The sequence below is a fragment of the Phyllostomus discolor genome, chromosome 11, assembly GCF_004126475.2.
Source record: "Phyllostomus discolor isolate MPI-MPIP mPhyDis1 chromosome 11, mPhyDis1.pri.v3, whole genome shotgun sequence".
NCBI classification, from domain to species: Eukaryota; Metazoa; Chordata; class Mammalia; order Chiroptera; family Phyllostomidae; genus Phyllostomus; species Phyllostomus discolor.
The window spans coordinates 82659407-82678768 of NC_040913.2; the positions used below are offsets into that span (position 1 = coordinate 82659407).

At 39.6% G+C, this 19362-nt stretch overlaps 1 protein-coding gene across 4 annotated transcripts in view; it reads left to right on the forward strand.

The window, feature by feature from the left end:
- Window positions 1-2791: 2791 nt before the first annotated feature.
- The window catches only part of MICU3 (mitochondrial calcium uptake family member 3), a 73494-nt gene continuing 56923 nt past the window's right edge, over window positions 2792-19362 (forward strand). For all 4 annotated transcript variants that reach the window (XM_028526966.2, XM_036011681.1, XM_036011679.1 and 1 more), the window contains exon 1: window positions 2792-3210. In XM_028526966.2, the coding sequence (XP_028382767.1) occupies window positions 2821-3210 (390 nt within the window). In that variant the 5' untranslated portion in view covers window positions 2792-2820. The remainder of the gene's footprint in view (window positions 3211-19362) is intronic.

Below are 19362 nucleotides of genomic sequence, written 5' to 3' on the forward strand. Positions count from 1 at the left end.
ACAAGATAAACAACGTGCTTTAATAGAAGGGGTTTTGTTTTGTTCGTTTGTTTTAAACAACCCATTTCTGCCTACGCATGGCACACATCCCACTTACATTTCCCATTTTTCAAAATGTAGAAGTCACTCGTGTATTTGCAATTTAAGGAGTAAAGGTTAAAAAATTCGGTCACAGGATGAAGTGTTGATTGGACAGAATAAAGCAGTTATAGGTGCTGAGGAGGGAAATGCCATGTGAAAGACACTATGAAGTATCTGTACACAGTTTCCTGATAGGGTTGGAGTATTTTGGCTCGTGAGGACCACGGGTTCAGAAGGTGATCATCTATTCAACTCCATTACTTTATAGGAAATTATGGCCTCCAAAAAATTGTAAGTTTCTACAGTCAAGATGTGGCGAAACCACGAGTCCAGATTTTTCCGTCTAGTTTATCGCTCTGCCCACTGATAGGTGTGCTTTCCTGAAAAACCCTCTTTGGCTCATTGCCTGCTGTTGTAAACATTTTTAAATGTTTCAGAGCTGTTCATTTTACTGAGACCGTAGTGAACATAACTGAATATTTTTTTTGAAGATGTGGATTCTCACTGGTAGGGACATTTGGGGGATATTATTAATATTCAGTGGAACTGACATAAAAGATGAAGGAAACTGGGCTAAATCTATATTGGTCTGGCAATATTATCTGTAATTTCAGAAGTTTCCAAATTCCTTCCATGTTTCCTTATGATTTTTCCCCCTGAGAATGAAACTCAGACAAATATACAGGTAATAAACAAATCTGGTTATTTTTATGTAGTTACAATTACAGAGCATCAAAGGTGAAAAGAAAACAACAGCTATACTTCAGGAAATTTGATTTTTAGGGGAAAGGTACTATGGAACGTTATGGTTGGAATAACTCTTGCCCATGGAGCTTTCTGAGTACTCGACAAACTTACCCCAGGATCTCTCACAGAAGCACATGGGTATCTAGCCAGAAAAATAGTTTCAGTAGCTGTATTAAATTTATTAAAACTAGAAATCATATATATATGAAGTCATCTTAGATGGAACATTTCTGTCCTTTTCCTTGTAATAGGATATTATTGTATTATACCCCTAATTCTCTTCAGAGCTACTCAGCTTTTAGTATGCAACCAATTAAAATTCATTAATCTGTCATGCCCTGGCTGGTGTAGCTCAGTGGATTGAGCACGGGCTGCGAACCAAAGTGTCACAGGTTCGATTCCCAGTCAGGGCACATGCCTGGGTTGCAGGCCACGGCCCTCAGCAACCGCACATTGATGTTTTTCTCTCTCTTTCTCCCTCCCTTCCCTCTCTAAAAATAAATAAATAAAATCTTTTAAAAAATAAAAAATAAAATTCATTAGTGTGTCCAAGAATTCTGCCATAGGTCATGTTGGAAATTTATTAGAAAAATCTGGAAATTGTGCTCAAAGTAAGCAATGCCAGAAGAGCTGTGTTATATATTGAGAGACTAAATGCTTTGTATACTGAAGTTTCCCAGAATTCAAAGGAGGCAGAAATTAAAGGAATCTTGGTGATAAAGCAAGGAGCCGCCATTGACTTCTCCTTATAGCATTAGTTATGTAAAACCAACAGGCTGAAAGGGAAAGAAATAGAGATGACTTCCTAAAGTGGACACATTTTCTTTGTTACAGGTTTTTCTGTGCATCACTTTGTGTCTTCAAGAAAGAAAACGTCCATGAACCTCTATTAAAACAAGAAGTGACTAAGGCGTGTCTGATAGATTCCCATAGGCAACTGGTAAGCTAGGAATGGGAAGAGCAGGATCTGGCCTAGAAAACCTCAGTTTCGTTTGCTTCTGCAAAACCCTGATCTTCACACTAATTGCCAGATCCCACTGACGTCATCGCTGGGGACTGCAGCCCCATTGAGGCTCCTGGGTTTATTGTCTGCACCCCTAGACTCAGAATATTTTAGGGGCTCCAGGCACCACTCTGCGAAGCTAGCATAACTGTTACCAAAACTGAGGCAGAGGTGGAAAACGGTAACATTACATGTACTTTCTCCTAAAAGTGATACCGATCGTGTAACAAACTACAGTAGTAACAACAGTAAAGATGACACTACACATTGATTCATTTCATATTGAAACCAACAGCAGCTTCCCTCCACAATTAAGGGTAACTTTCAAGACAGCTCTGATTGGTTGAATTAAGGGACCGCAGGTATGGTTTTTTGTTTTGTTTTGTTTTAATATTAATGGTAACTAAAACACAGCATTCAAAAGTCCAGAAGCTTTCATCCTATAGTCAAAACATCCCTGGACTTAACTTGCCATTTTTATGACTTGATCCAACTTTTAATACCTCATTTTTTGTTGGGCTCTTCAAGATACAATTGCAGATAATTAGTGACCCTGTGTCACAACATCAGAAAGAGCGTTAGGGGACTTGACTTTCTCAGCGGGGCCCCAGGCACAGCGGGGGCGAAGCGCCCGGTTGGCCGATCGCGGCCCCGATACCCCCGCAGACCGGGGCGAGTGTGCGCCCCGCGGACCCAGCCCAGCCTGCGGCGCCCGGCGCCCGCGGTCAGGTGTCGCCGCGGGCAAGCGCAGTTATTTCTGCGGGCGGGACTGGCGGGGGTGCGGGGCGACGCAGCAGCCGCCTTCCCCTCCAGGTTCTCGGCGGCCGAAGACCGGGCCTCCCGCGCTGACAGCGGGCCCCGGGGGACCCCGGGCCACGCACCCGCGAGGGTCGCCCCGGCATCCGCGCGAGCCCCGCGCGCCGACTTCTCGCGAGGTTTCCCCACCCCCTCACCCGCCCCTCGGGGCTCCGGAGCAGGCTGCGCCCGCTATGGCTGCGCTGAGGAGGCTCTTCTGGCCGCCGCCTCGGCTCCCGCCTACTCCCTGTCCGCACCACCCGCTCCCCGGGCCTTGGGGGCGCCCTGTGGGCGCAGCCGCCGGCCCCCCCGGCCGGCCCACCCCCGGCCGCGAGGAGGAGGAGGCGGCCGTGGCCGGGGCGGCGCGGAGGCGGCGGCGGCGCTGGGGGGAGCTGAGCATCGCGGCGGCCGCCGGCGGGGGTCTGGTCGGCCTCGTGTGCTACCAGCTGTACGGGGACCCCAGGCCCGACTCCACGCGGGCGCCCACCCCCGGGCGCCCCTCCGAGAGCGCGGACGCGGAGCCGGAGGACGCGCCCCGCGGACGGGGGCTGCTCCCCATCCCGGTCGCCGCTGCCAAGGAGACGGTAGGTGCGCGTGCGCGTGCGCGCGCCGCTCGTACCCGCAGGTGACGTCCGGGGGCAGGGCCGACAGGTGTTGGCGCCACCTGGGTGCGGGGCGGTGCGGGGCGACAGCCACTCGCGGTGTGACCGTGGCCGTGAGCCCCTGTGACGTCGGACGCTGTCGCAGTGTGAGCCCGGCGGCCGCGGGTGGGGACCTCGGGGGACCGGGACCGAGACCTCGGCCCGGCGGCCCCGGGTGTGTGTGCGTGTGTTCGCCCAGATGCTGGGAAGACGGATGATGCTGTCAGGAGGTGTGAGAACCTCAAAGGTCGCTGCTGCTACCACCTATCAAGGGACAGCCCGGACCAGAACAGAGCAAAACAAAAGCCCAAGGAAGAAGTCAAGGGCATGACAGGCAGAAAGTGGAGGGTGGCATTTGTTGCAGGAAGGATCTCCTGAGCCGAGCTGGGCAGCAGCAGATGATCCAGGAGGAGGTGTCAGGTCCCAAAAGACGTTAATGTATGGAAGTGTATTAGTCATAACTGTGTGGCCTCCGTAGTATTATAGGTCAGGAAAAATAAAGATATCAGATTGGAGAAGAAAAAGAAAGAAAAAACTGTTCAAAAAGATTATATCCCACCCACCCCCAAAAGCAGAATCTCTTAAGTAAGGGACAAGTGAGAAGGTGGATAGGACAGCAAAAGCAGGAAACTGAGTGAGGCTAACTGCCACAGAAGAAGTTCAGATGAAAATGTTCAAATATCATTATGTCCTCCACATAAGGCAAACACGAGTATAAATAAGGCAAGACTAAGTCCTTTTGTTACAGCAATATATTTAGTAATCACATAAATGACCAGGAAAATCGCCTAGGGGTATTTTCCTTGCAAGACTAGAAGCGTGTGAAAGGCTTAGAGGACAATAATATAGAAAAGAGGCAACTATTCTATTTTTAACTTTAATGAAATGTATGTACTCTTTATTCTTTGCCCAGATGGACAGTGGTGATCTGATGCTGTCAGTGCCTCATTTCTTTGGGTGGAGGTTGTTGATACATTTAGGTCAGGGAATCTACTTTGTGGACCTTCCAGCAGCAAATTACATTAAGTACTTTTCTACAATGAATACTTAAAATCCTAGCAAATGCCTTCAATCTCTGTGCCCCCAACCCTCACACACATATGGACATACATTAAACTTGTGGCCTGATTTATTGACTGAGACGGAACTTCTAACCAACCGCAGTTGGTTTGGGGACAGAATAGGAACATAGGAAACAACCAAATAATAGTGTTTTATTTTCTTCTTTTTTAAAAGTTAGTTTACTTTTAAAGTTGAGAGACAGTCTCCTGTAGTTTTTAAAAGACACACTCAGAATGCCAGGACTCTGGCTCCACCACTCACCAATTGTATCTGATTGTATCCGTACTTGACCTCCCAATGCCTGTTTCCTCACCAGAACAAGGAGATTGATAGTGTTTTCCTTGTAACGTTAGAGGAATTAAATGAGATAATACATTTTTAAAAAGAATGGTACCCTGGGATGTAGTGAGCACTCAATCAATTTGTTTTACTTGTTTCATTCATTTATGTACTTATTGGATCTATTCACTTACATTATTATTATTGCTTATTTACAAAAATACCTGTGCATAGTTTTAGAAATCAACTAATATTAAGTCCCATGTCTTACCCTTCCCAAGGCTTTTGTATTTGATCTTTTTCTTCATCCGAAAACTTCTCTTTATAATCTTCTCTTTAAGAGAGAGTCTGAAAGAGATAATCTCAAAAGGGATCATCTTCTCTTTATCTCTGGTGTTTGAAAACTTCGCAATGATGAGCATTGGTGTGGGTGTTTTTCATTTACCGTGCTAGGTACCGGAGGGCCCTTTCTGTATGGAAATTCACGTCTGAAATTTCTATATGCTTTTCTTGTATTATTTCTTTGACAATTTTCTCTTTCTCTGTTTTCTTTTTCTGAAACCTCTTTTAGTCTGGTTACATCATCTGACAGATCCTAATCTAATTCTAATCTTTCTTATATCCCAGCTACGTAATCTTTTTGTTGGTTTGTTTTTATGGGAGGTATCTTTACCTTCAGAGATGACTTTATCTTCTAACTTTTCTATTGAATGTTTTATCTCAGTTATCCAAATTTTTTTAAATTCCAAGAACTCTTCTGTGTTCTGTGCTGTTTGGTGTTACAGCATTCTATTTTGTTTTATGGCTACTCCATTTCTCTTTTTACTGTAAGGATATGAATTACAGTTTTGCTTTTAAATTGCCTTCTGCTCCATGCATTGTGTTTTTTTTTTCCAAAACGGCCTTGAACGTTTTTTATGTTTGATTTTCTACATTTTTATTTTCATTTTGGAGGTTTTCCCCACATATCTGTGGTTGTTGCCTATCTCTATTTGAGAGCACTCCGAAGCTATTTGTACAGGAGTGTCGCTTGTGTGTGTGTGTGTGTGTGTGAGAGAGAGAGAGAGAGAGAGAGAGAGAGAGAGAGAGATCTGGGCTTTTCCTGAGAGTAGCATCCAAATTTGAATATTTTAGAAATCTTTTTCTTTGTTGTCATTGAGCTTCTCCCAAGAAGGAGAGGTGGGAGGCACAGCCATCTGTACAGAGGCACACGTGCGGAACAGTGTGGGAACTCGTGTTGGGAGAGTGTCCAGTGACGTATTGTACTTGCATATTGTTTTCCGGTCCTCTGTTTTCAGCCCTACAGCGCTCTCTGCCAGCACAGGTCCTTGTGTTCCGAAGGCCTTCTCCTGTCTGAGCTGTGTCGCCCAAATTAGCTCACCTCCATTTGTATCCTTCACAGCACCCAGGCTGTGCCGCTGCTCCCTCGGTCGATTATCACCCCTCCGTCACTTCAGGTTTATGAGAATTTGATGAATGCTCTTGAGTGTTTTGGTCTCCTCTCCTTTTCTCCTTCTTAGTTCTTGTATGTTTATACTTTTTTTTTTAGAAAATCCATTGTGATTTTAATGTGGTTTTGGGAGGAACAGGTTAAGAGAAACTCATAAGGTCCATCTGCCATTTTTCAGAAATATTTTAAACCTGTGTTGCCCCTTCATTTATTAGGCTTATTTGATTTTCCTGAAGTGGTAGAAATGATTTCTTTTGATGTTTAAAACTATTACTAAGAACCCTTGATTTATTAAAGCCTCTTTTAAGTGAGCAGCATATCATATTGAACGTAGCCTAGCATATAAACTAGCCTGTGTGTGTGATGAGACTAAGTTAACCAACAGCAGCGTGCAGCACTGACCTACAGACACGCAGGTCTGTTGCCATAGCCTGGAAGGTTTTCACTTCAGAGACATTGCCTGTGATCTTCCAGAGGCCTTCCTGACTCTGTCCTCTACTTCCAGGTGAGGGCTTTGTGCAGCTATTTGGAAACTGTCTGTCTTCTCTGCTTGTCTCAGCCCTTTAGGGAGAGGCGTTGTGTTGGTTTTGACCACCCGTGCATCCTCTGATCATTGCCTGGTCTGGGGCGTGGCCTTGATAAATATTGTCAAATTGATGAACTTATACTAAGTATTTGTGTGGGACATGCACATTGAAAAGGCACAACAATATTCTGTGAAAATTAATAGTTTCAATATTTTGTTTAGCTAACGTAGTTATTTTCAGCATTAGAATTGGGAAAACTTCAGTTAAGGTCAAAATTCCAGGCTTTGGGAAGCCAAATCACGTGACACTGTGTTTATTTTAATTGTGCAAGTTTGGCTTGCCAATTTTTTTTGTAAGCATGACCTTGAATGTTATTAATATTATAAGGAAATGTTGAAAAGATTCTGTTTAGAACTTTACAGTTTTAGTCTTCAAGCATTATTTTTATTTGTGGAAAAAATTTTTGTCCTGTAACTGCCTTTTAGTTTCAGGTCCAGAATTAATCTCCTAGACTGCTTAACACACTTTAATCCACTGTTCTACTTATTATATAGACCACATGATATTTTTTAAGTATTTTCTTTTTCTTTTTTTTTTTAAGATTTTATTTATTTATTTTTAGAGAGGGAAGGGAGGAAGAAAGAGAGACAGAGGCACATCAATGTGCGGTTGCTAGGGGCCATGGCCTGCAACCCAGGCATGTACCCTGACTGGGAATCAAACCTGCAACACTTTGGTTCGCAGCCCGCGCTCAATCCACTAAGCTACGTCAGCCAGGGCTTCACATGATATATTTTATGATTCGTTTATCTAAAGAAGCTTTTAGCAACTTAATTTAGTTTTACTCTCAAGTGAAAAACAAAATAATATTTGTATTTCTTTTGCATATTTCTGTAATACCTGCCAATAATCATGCATTTTAAGCTTCTTTCACTTTATATCTTTTCCAGCCTCTTTTCTAAGGTAGCACATTTTGAGACATGAGGTTATACTTATTCTCTGCAGAATATTGAAGATATGCTAGGTGTGTAAATATAGAAAAGCCCTAATTTTTATAGAGTGAGGCAAGTGGCATAGATGTGAGACCGAAGATAGGCAAACTCTGTGTAGAATAACATTGTCGTACAAGAAGCCAAACTAGGTGATCCCCTTTGGCCTGACCAAGGTGTTCATTCCCATACAACAATTTGAGTGTAGAGTTTTTTCTAAGTAAATCACAGAATAAAATTTGGATGAATTTGGAAATAATATTCCTTTTTTTGGTTATACAAAACCAGGAATTATAGAAATGCATGTATTTCTGGGTTGCAATGAAAGCTAGCTGTAGCATTTTATGGGTATCTTTTTATTCAGATTCCACAGAAGGAATCTGGAAATGAAACTGTTATGACCTTGAACTTAATTTTAAAAAATTCTCCTCTGTAATTCTCCTCCGAGACTTAGAAATGGTCAAATAATGCATAGTGATCAGTTTGAATGAAGGTATAAAACAGGTTTTCTGCCCCCTTGGTCTATGTAATTTCCACATTAAAAAAAAATAAGTAAAAACACTGAATTGTATTTTGAAGTGGAATTCAGGTAATAGTAGTTGGGTTTAATGTAACTTGCTAATTGATTGTCATGTTCTCACATATAATTCTGTTTATGTAATTTTGGGCTGGACTGTTTATGAGTACTAAGTGTAGTGGCACTGTTATTGATTGAATATATAATTTATCTTTAGTAATTTTTGAAAATGAATGCTACTTTTAACTTAATGATTAAAGAAGACACTTTGGGATTATTAAAACAATTATATTAACCCTAAATGGATGAAACTTCTTTGAGGGAGGTTTCATTTATCCCCCTGTAGCACAAAAGCTTTGTATTTCATAGATTTTAATAAATTCTTTTTTTAGTGACAAAATGAATGAATTCTGCATCCAGAAATAAATTGTAATATTTTTATTATTATAGTTCTTTAGCAATCTTACTTTTACAAAATCATCTCATCCATGCTTTAAAGGGAAGTTACAGTGCAGCAGTGAGCGGTTGCTGGGTTGGAAAGAGATTTGGGAGGTAGGATCAACAGGATTGTTGCTATTGCTTAGATTTCAGGGAGAGGGAGATGGAAGCGTCTAGGATGATATTCAGATTTTCGTCTTGGGCTGCTGGGTGTGTCGTGCAGCAGTGCACTGAGACTGGGTCCTCAGAGAATCAAGTTGGAGGTTCGTGGGCATGGATGATGACTTTTCAGTTTGCACAATGGATCAAGGTGTCTTTTGGACAGCTGAAGTGAATTCCAGGTGGATGCATAGGTCAGAAGCTCAGAAGAGAGATCTGTACTATAGGAATAGACTTGGGGAAACATCAAGTGTTAAAAGTCATGGAATGGATGCCATTGTTCAGAATATGTAAAACGACAAGAGAAAGGCACCTAAGGAGGAAGCCCTGGTCAGCATCAGTGATTTAAAAGACTGGCAGAGGAATGGACTGCTGTAAAAAGCTGAGAAGGTAAAAGAAAGAAAGGCACAAGAAAGCCAGGAGAGTCATGGAAGCCAACAAAAGTTGGTACATCAAACATGAAGCAGTCAGTTACAGTGACCACTGCCAGAGGAGGGGAACTGAGATAAGAAATAGAAAGGGTTGAGTTTAGCAGTGAGGAGGCCGTGGTGATCTTGGTGAGATCCTGGAAGTGGTGATCAGATAGTGGGGTACGTGGAGAGTAAAGGAAAGAAAACATGAGGCAGACAAGATGAGGTGACAGCCTTTCATGAATTTGGCCATGAAGGGGAGGAGACAGGGCTGTAGCTTAGGGGACATAGAACTGATTCATTCATTCCCTCCTTCCATCCTTCCTTCTAGATGAAAGACCCTCACATATGTTTAAGTGCTAAAAGAATGGAGAGGAACACTAAGCCCAAAGGAAAGAGGATTATTTATTTGTCAAGGACCCAGGTAGAGATGGGAGATGAAAGTGAAAGCACAGGGAAGAGGTTAATTTTAGAAAATGGGAGTGATGCCATTTTCAGCCTAATAGGAGGAAGGATGGGAGGAAGCAGACAGTGCACATTCTTACTGATAACTAGTCGAAGGAGTTCTTGCCTGATGGCGTTTATTTTCTCTGTGAACTAGAGAGAAGATAATAGAAATTTGTGGAGATTTAGGGGAGAGTAGAGGATTGAAATAGCTATTAAAAATTTAAAAACCATGAGATCTTTTAATCTGCTTCTGTTTTGTATTTTCAGGATTAAATATGAGTTTTTAAATGATAAAGTGAATTTTTAGCTTGCTCATAAAATGTAATTTGTCAATGAATATTTTCACATGGTCACAACTTTTGCTGTTCAAATCCTTGTTTATAGTATACCTCTTTTTGAGATGTGTAAACCTTGGTAATATGATCCAATTAGTACTTTTTTTTACCCATGATGTAATATTTAACTTATACAGGAAATACACCAGACTTGTACTACAGATTTTACTCTTTTGTTAAAACTTGAAAGGCAAGTTTAAACTGGAGAATGTTAGTTCTCACTGATCTTTTGTAACGGTTGTGCCTAACACTGAGAATTTGAGTAATTTTATTTTGCATTGTGTAAACACTTTTGTGTTGGAGAAAAGTGTATTTTAAAAAATCAAACAAGTTCTATTTATGGCATTATTTATCTAGCATGTAAGACAATGCTTAATTGTTTGTGTACTACACAGAATTTTCTAAATATATTACTTTTCACCTTCCACTTTCTATAACCCTTAGCCCTTTATTTTCTCATGTGTTGATAGATTATATAAACTAAGTAAATGTGGAACTTTAGAGCTATCATTTAATTGACTAGCATCATGAATGTTTGTTCATTAAAGAATTGTTTTTTCTAAATTGGGAAAGTAGAATATTCGTTTTCTCCTTGTTCCTCCATTCACTAAATTGCCTTTTAACCATTTTAATAATCAACTCTGCCCTCAGAATTTAGACATAGGGAGTGTATATAAAAGAATTTCATATAATTCTATTTTTTTTGCTTTCTGATATGGATGATATTTATCCAATTGATGCTGTAAGTATTGACTAGGTAAAATATTTGGATTATCTCTTTCTCTGGAAGGAATATAATGTATTGTCCAAACTGCTTGCAGCAATTCAAAGTGAATATTTTCTAATAGGCTTCACATGGTATCAGAAAGGCTTTCATAGATTACGTCTGGTTTAAGCTAGCTCCAGCCTGGTACTTCTGTTCAAACAGGATCACTTAAACTTCTTACAACCACTTAAAAGTTATTATTACTAATCTAAAGATGGAGCATGATTTCTAATTCGCTATAACCATACAAGCACATTTACACATTGTTCCAGGAGATGAAGCAAGGGTTTGAGATGTCACTGCCATCAAGATCATGATGGAATAATAAGGACAACAGGAGGCAGCTTTCGAATGGAGGGTTCGTGGTGAACGGAGATCAGTGTGACTTGAACTTCCACCGTTCACTCTCGGTTCTCACATGGCTTCCTCTAGACTGTTTCCTGTCCTAGTAAGTGGGTCACAGCAGGATTTTATGTCCTCACTGTGTGAATACAGTCTCAGGACCCGCCTGGTCCAGCGCTGTGCAGATGTGCTAACACACGTGCCTGTCGTGCTCTCTTCTGGTCTGCCGCCCTGGGAGTCCCTGGTCATTGTAAAACTCAGGGAGGAGTTTTGATTCAAGTCTTTTATGACACAGACTTAAAGGCAAGACACCCTATTTAGGGAGTAAAGTTAGAGTCTATACTTCGTACTTGGATCAGTATTCTAAATATTATCCTGACTATTCTTCAGATGTAACTGAAGAGGCACTTAGTGATCTGGAAGATACTTTTGAGGAAACCACAAAGAATGTAATATAGGAAATGGCAGATGTTAAGGAGAGTCTATGAGACATGGAAATTAGACTGAGAGGGTCTAAAATTCATCTGTTAGGGGTTCCAGACTAGGAGAGTAGAGAGAATGAGAGAGGCAGTGCACTGGGCAGTGATGGCTGAACGGTTCTCAGAGAGGAGCAAAGACAGTAGTCCTCAGATTTGGGAAATGTAAACAGTCCTGAACAGGATAAATAAAAATAAATCTGTATTTAGTCAGATCATTGTGAAACTGTCAAATCAAAGACAGAGCAGGGTCCCTTTTAAAGGGATAGCTGTTGGCCCGACTGAAGACTAATCTGTGGTGATGGATAGAAGGCAGAAGGTAATAGACTGTATCTTCAAAAGGCTGAGAGAAAATAACTACCAAAATAGATGTCTATACCTAAGAAAATTATAGCTTAGGAATAAGAACAAAATAAATTTATTTTCGTAAGTTTGAGAGAGTTTACCAGTGTTAGATCATCATTAAAGGAACTATCAAAAAGTGAACTATAAAGAGTGTCAGGAAGAAATGAACTTAAAAAGAAGGGTGAAATTCAAGAAGCAATGGTGAATGAAGAAATTGGTAAAAATGGACTAGTTTTTAAACAGTGACTATATATTATAACAATATTACTATTTTGAAAGGAGTTAAAATAAGGTGGTTTTCAAATGTTGAACAACAATGATATGCAAGACAATAGGGCTTGGGTAGAGTTAGAATGCTATGAGGGAAACAAAGATACATGCCTACTTCATAACACAATAATCCAAGTGTATTAGAGTTTTAAATGTGATAAGTGAAACTTTAAGATATTTTGAAGAATATATATGAAAATAAAATTTTGACCCTAAAGGGGGGATTTTCAAAACAAGACAAGAGTACACTCTAGAATGGTAGACACTGCTACATTTCACTTTATTTCAACAAAAATATCTAATAAAACACAAAGAAGTCTTGGAATGGAAGAAGACACTTACACATTATAGCACTTGTAAGGAATAGGTATCTATAATATATCATGATCTACAAATCAATAAGAAAAAAGACAAATAATAGAAAAATGGACAAAGGGTCTAAACAGGCAATTCAAAGGAAATATATTGAAAAGACCAATAAATAGACCAATAAACAAATATATTGAAAAGACCAATAAAAAGACACTCAACCTTTCTAATTATAGGGAAATACTATTGTAACCACAGTAAAGCACCATTTCTTACTAATTGGATTAGTAAATTTATAAATAATGATAATAATATGGGCAATGATGTGGAATAACAAAATTCTCATATTCTTGGGGTAGGGGTACAAATCTTTAGAAAATAGATTGACATTATGTGTTAAATTGAAGGTTCCTGTGCCTCCTCACTCTGAAATTCTGTCTGGGTATATACCCTTGAGAAACTGAACCATGTGCTCGTTTAACCGTCCTTTTCCATGTCCCTGATACCTCGATTTCTCATCCCACTAAAGCTATTCCAAAGTGCTGTGTTCCCCTGTGCCTGAAGCTCACCTCACCTTGCCCTATCTCAAGCAAATGACCTCCGTTTTGAATGTGATAGTAAATTTATAATATGTAAAAGCTAGATTAGATCATCAAAGAAGCAAGTTATAAAGTAAGAGAAGAGGTTCAAGGGCTGGCCACAGGACGCTGTGTGGATGAGAAGCATCAGCAGTAGTATTGAAAAGGAACTGCCAGAGGAGTAGGACAAAAGCCAGGCAAGTGTGACCTTGGAAACTGAGAAAAATTATTTCAAGGAGAAGAGAGTTATCAACAGTGTCAAATGCTGTGAGATGAAAACTGAGAATTGACCTTTGGATTTAGAAACAGGGAGGTCATGGATGACCTTGACAAGCAGCTTGAGCGGAGTGGTAGAGGAGGGAACCTGCTGAAGTAGAGGAAATCAGAGACAGGAAATGTAGGCAGCTCTCCGCAGTAGCCTCGTAAAGAGCGGGAGAGAAATGGCGTGGAAACCCCTATCATGTAAGCTACTGTTACAATACAGGGGACACTTTAAAATCATAAGTGATCAGTTACTCTTTCTTTCTATTTTACTACTTTCTCTTTCTATTTGGTCTCAACCAGGAAAGTACTGTCGTCTGAACTTCAGCCACGTGTATTTCCACATAGAAGCATTTACTAAGCATCAGGACATTTCACCTACAATACTTAGGGATTTTCCCACACTGGGAATCTGATGTTTAACCTTTCGACCACCCAGCAAGCAAAGAAACTGTTACTCCTTTTATCTTCATAGAAGCTTTTAAATAAGCCTGAAGCCATTTGACAGAGCCAAGTAAAATACTTCCATGAACATCTTGTTGGCTAGAGTAAAAAATAGATGTGAATGAAATCTCATGCGCATCTCTCTCATAAGATTTTTGCCCACAAAATATAAAATAAAAATCCTTTTTTGTGTTTTATAAAATGTTGGCACAGTTGCCAATATCTGGGTGTAACATTCTAAACTTTCTGTATGTAATCAAGTAAAATTTCATTTTTTACTTAAAAAAAATTAGTATTGATTTAATTTAATACAAAACAAGTGCTTTTAACAATTAACTAGCAAGGATGAGTAATCGAAATAATTTTGGTTGATACAAATGGTGTTTATTTTTCCTTCCATTTTTCATTTTCATGTCTCTGCTTCTTGGCTGCTAAGAGGTAATGCATTATACAGTGTTTAGATAATTGATATAATTGTTTCAAGTTACCTCTTTAGGGTATTATCAGCTTGTAGGAATCAGTTTCTCTAATTGTCAAGTTGAGAATCCTTTATCTGGCATTTAATCTTGCCTCCCTGGGAAAACCAGACCTTACCACAGAGTAAATTTTCAAATTGCTGACCTGAAGTAACGTGACACTGTCCCTTGGCAGTGAACCTCTGCCTTCTGTTATTCTTAGGAAGGATAATGATTTACTCTGTTGCCTGACGGCCCTAGTTTCACTACCTTAAGCAGTGACATCTAAGTACCAGTGACAGAGGTCTTGAGTTTAGAAATTTCAGAGAATGTGACTTCACTGAGACATATTTTTACTTCCTTTGGAAAGATGAGATCATTTTAAAAAGAGTAACTTTTATAATTTCTACCACGTCTTAAGCTACTGATCTAGCATGATTTAGAAGATCTAAAACATATCTGAAATGGATCCTTACCTACCATATTTTTCAGACCATAAGACACACCTAGGTTTTAGAGGAGGAAAATAGGAAAAAGGTTTTTGAAGCAAGAAATGTGGTAAAATGTTTAATAACATAAATGACATGATATTTCACCAATGTAAATGTAAGAGCTCAACAGCAGCATTAACAACCATTATTCCTCCCAAATTTGGTGGGGGGATGCATCTTATAGTCTGAAAAATACGGTATTTTTAAGACTAAATATGTGTGTTACTTTACAGCTGCATTTTAAATTTTTATTTCCATGAAATTCTCCATTTTTATAAGTAGGGAAACAAAGGTTAAAGAATTATAATGTAACACACAATTTCTTAGTAAAACAGAAAAGATAGAGATTTCTGGAGCTAGAAAGAAGATCCTCAAAACATTTGTTTAGCAAGCTTGAAAAGAATGTTAATTCCCATAAAATAATTTCCTAGAAGGAGTAAACTGAAAAGGAAAATTTAAATTCTTTTGTACTTTTAGACTTCTGAGATTTCATTTTCCTACTGTGCGACCTTGCATTTCCAGTGAATGTGGTTTATGTGCCACCTCTTAGACCCATGCTTGGGTAGTTTTCAGTAGCAGCTTTGCAAGATACTTTTGATATGAAAAATTCCATTTTCTCCATGAAATTTGCCACATCTGAAAATATTGCAGTAATACCTTACCTTAAACTTAGGATGTCTGTATTTTCCTGTCCTGTGAAACACCATAAAAATATTAACATATCTGACATGTTATTAACATGAAGCCAAGAAATCATCATTGCATTACATTTAATAAGTAATATTTGTTAAAAATCACACCATCCATAGTTTCATTATTTTGAAGTTTGATGATGCTTTATTTTCAGGGTGAATTTTACTATATTAATGAAAGAAATGAACTTGTTAGAATTTAAAGCTTAAGTTTATGCCCTGGCTGGTGTGGATCAGTGGATTGAGTGCCGGCCTTTGAACCAAGGGGTCACCAGTTTGATTCCCAATCAGGGCACATGTCTGGGTTGTGGGCTGGGTCCCCAGTGGGGGACATGCAAGAGGCAACCACACATTGATGTTTCCCTCTCTTTCTCCCTCTCTTCCCCTCTAAAAATAAATAAATAAATAAATAAATAATCTTAAAAAAACAACCCCTTAAGTTTATATATATGAATTTTAGGGTAATTTTATATATTATTTGTTACTTAAATTTTAGAGTTTTTAGTTATTTTATTTGGAAATTTTAAGTATAGTAATCTGTCACCAAGTTTAATTTAGGAACAACTCAGTTTTCAATCATAGATCAAAAATTTAAAGGTCATCATCATTTTACCTATAGATAGTTCAGTTCTGTTTTTGTAAATTCAACTGTTGGCAACTGTCGGGCGATGATTACTTTCACCTCCCATGGATGCTGTGGGTAGGTCTGTGAGGCAGAGCACAGTCTGTTCACACTCAGCCTCTCAGCATTCCAGGACGGAGGACCGGACCCAGCGTGTCTTAATCTCACTGCAGTGTTTTGTGAAGAGGTTGGAGCTACAAACGCATTTTGCCAAATTTGGAAAAATAAAGCTGAGAAAGTGCAACTGCAGATATTAAATTTCAAGTGACTAGGGGCTGTGTTGACGACTTTGAAAAGAAATACAATATGCAGAGGATAAAACGTGTGGAAGTGTCAATCTCAGTGAATCACAGTAGTTTAGTATTTCCTGAAAAATTAATAAAGGTGATTGAGAAGTCTTATTTCCCGAGAGGCTACAGATGTGGTTTGTTTTGGAAGAGTATCTCTCCAAGTTTTTGTTAAACATGCTATATAAAATTGTAGTGTTTTTCTCCCTAGTCCTTTTTATTCCGTCAGTCCTGGATGTTGTCATCAGAAGTTGGTGTGGCATCAGCTGCAAGCGGTTCACCACAGTCTCTTCTCTTCCCCCATAACAGTTAGGGCTGTGGATGCCCTGTTCTCTGTCATCCCTTGCACGTAAAGGCGGCCATGTGACTAACTTCTTTTCAACTGAATGAAAAGAGAAGTGATTTGTACCACTTCTAGGCCTGGCCTATAAATGCTTCTCTCATGCACTTCCTCCATGCTGCCCCCACGCCCACCCCCACCCCCACCAAGTGATAGTCTTCCTCACCCCGTGCCTCCGAGTGACTGTGTGAAACAAAACTCCCTGATTCCTCTCTGGCTCCTCCCCGCTCCGCCCCGGCCCTCCCCGCCCCAGCCACTCCCCCACCCCAATCCAGCAGGTCCTCTCCGGACCTCTGTGAGAGAAAAATGAACACACTTCTGTTGTGTTTGAGCCATTACATTTGAGGAATTTAGTCCACCCTATCTAACATAGTAGATAGAGGAGGGATTAATTGGTGACGGCCTTGAGTATTGAGAAGGGAAATAACTGTTTTTTAAATTTTGTATTAAAATTTTTTTAAATTTTGTATTCAAAATGTTTCTATTCAATATTGTCAACATACAGTATTGTGTTAGTTTCAGTAGTACAACCTAGTGATTCAACATCATTATAGACAATACCTTACAGTAGGACAACCACACTAAGTCTAGTAACAATCTGTCACCATGCAAAAGTTATCCCAGTATTGTTTTTTTCAACTTTTTTTAAATTGTTGTTCAAGTTCAGTTTTCTGTCTTTTACTCCCATCCCAGCCCCCCAGCCCTTCCCACCTCCCTCCCATTTCCACCCACCCTAGTTTTTATCCATGTGTCCTTTATATTTGTTCCTGTAAACCCTTCCCCTTTTCCCCTGAAATCCCTCCCCCCTCCCCTCTGGTCACTGCCAGCCTGTTCTGTTATCCCAGTATTATTGACTGTGATCCCCTTCACCTCCAGTACATTGGGTTTTTCCCACACTGGGAATTTATGTTTAACCTTTCAACCACCCAGCAGGCAAAGAAACGCTTACTCTTTTTATCTTCACAGAAGCTTTTAAATAATCCTGAAGCATTTGAGAAAGGGAAGTATAATACATCCATGAACATCTTTTTGTCTAGAGTGATAATAGATATTAAAAGAATCTCATGTGCATCTCTCTCATAAGATTTTTGCCCACAAAATATAAAATAAAAATCCTTTTTAATGTTTTATAAAATGTTGGTACAGTTGCCAGGACCATCCCCTTACCCGCCTCTCCTTTGGCAACCATCAGCTGGTACTCTGTTTCTATGAGTCTGTTTTTGTTTTGTGTGTTTATTTGTTTTTTGGGATTATACATATAAATGAAATTATGTGGTATTTGTCCTTCTCTTACTTATTTCACTGAGCATAATACCCTCTAGGTCCATCCATATTATCACAAATGGCAGAATTTCATTATTTTTTTACTGCGGAATAATATTATATATCTATATACATGTATGTGCATAAATATATATATGTAATGATATATATTACATCTTCTTTATCAATTCATCTAATGATGAAGGAAAATGATTGTTTCTTTAAAAATTTTTAAAGATTTTACTTATTTATTTTTAGAGAGAGGGGAAGGGAGGGAAAAAGAGAGGGAGAGAAACATCAATGTGTGGTTGCCTCTCACGTGCCCCCTACTGGGGATCTGGCCCACAACCCAGGCATGTGTCCTGGCTGGGAATTGAACCAGCAACCCTTTGGTTTGCTGGCTGGTGCTCAATCCACTGAGCCACACCAGCCAGGGCTTTGATGAAGGTGAACTAACTTTGTCAGCAGGTTGATATCCTGTATTCTCCCATTAGGAGAGTTCAGCTGACCACCCACCTGTAGGTTCGACCTCACCGTAGACACTAAGACCAATAGGAAAATATATGGAGCTTCATGTTAATGGGCAATTGGCCACTTTTGACATTGTTAATGTAACTGATCCTATGATTTAGCCCCAGTCTATGGATTCCTATCTTATCTCCCAGTGATTTTGTGCAGTCTCCAATGGACTACATTTCTTCTTCCTGGACTCGGATTCCTCTCGAACTGGTCTATTCATCTCTTCTTTGAATAATGGATTTCAGCCAGTTTGCCTGCTTCTTGAAGCTCTGTGTAGGACCTGTGTCCCTAGCTGAGATCCACAGTCTGAATCTTGTACTTGGTTCAGGTAGTGCCAAATAAATCATATGCTGCATCTCCTGTACCTTTCTGTTCTGATTCTTGTTCTCTCCACTGCTGTCCCTCCTGCAGTCTTCCATGTAGCCAAAAGGGTAATCTACCGAATTTGAGACTCCTTCAAATCATATTTGTGTCTTTTTCTCCAACAATAACCAAGGACCTTCTTCTATGCTGTAACTCCCAGTCTTAATTCAAATTTGGAAAGCTGTATTCTACTCTTTCTGGCTTTCCTTAATTCATATGCTTATAAAATTCTCACCGGTTTGCTGTGCATTTGTTTTTGTTGTTCCTGTAGTCAAAGGTTAGAAGAATTTGTGAATTTCATTAATGTTTTTGGAAAGATATTATAGAAGCAAAAATTACTCTTTATTGTAAAAAAAAATTGGTAATGTATAACTGGAAGAAGCCAACTGAAATAATATGTAGCTAGTAACATTGTAATTACTTAAAATTTGAAGTACATAGAGCTCTTTTTAAAATCTAAATAGAAAACAAGGAAAAATCAAAATCCAGTTTTGTTTTGTTTTTTTTTTATATAGAATTTGAGAACATAAGTTTGGAATGGTGGGATTTTTTTTTCTTTTTTTTTTAAGATTTTATTTATTTATTTTTAGAGAGGGAAGGGAGGGAAATAGAGAGAGAGAAACATCAGTGTGGGCTTGCTGGGGGTTATGGCCTGCAAC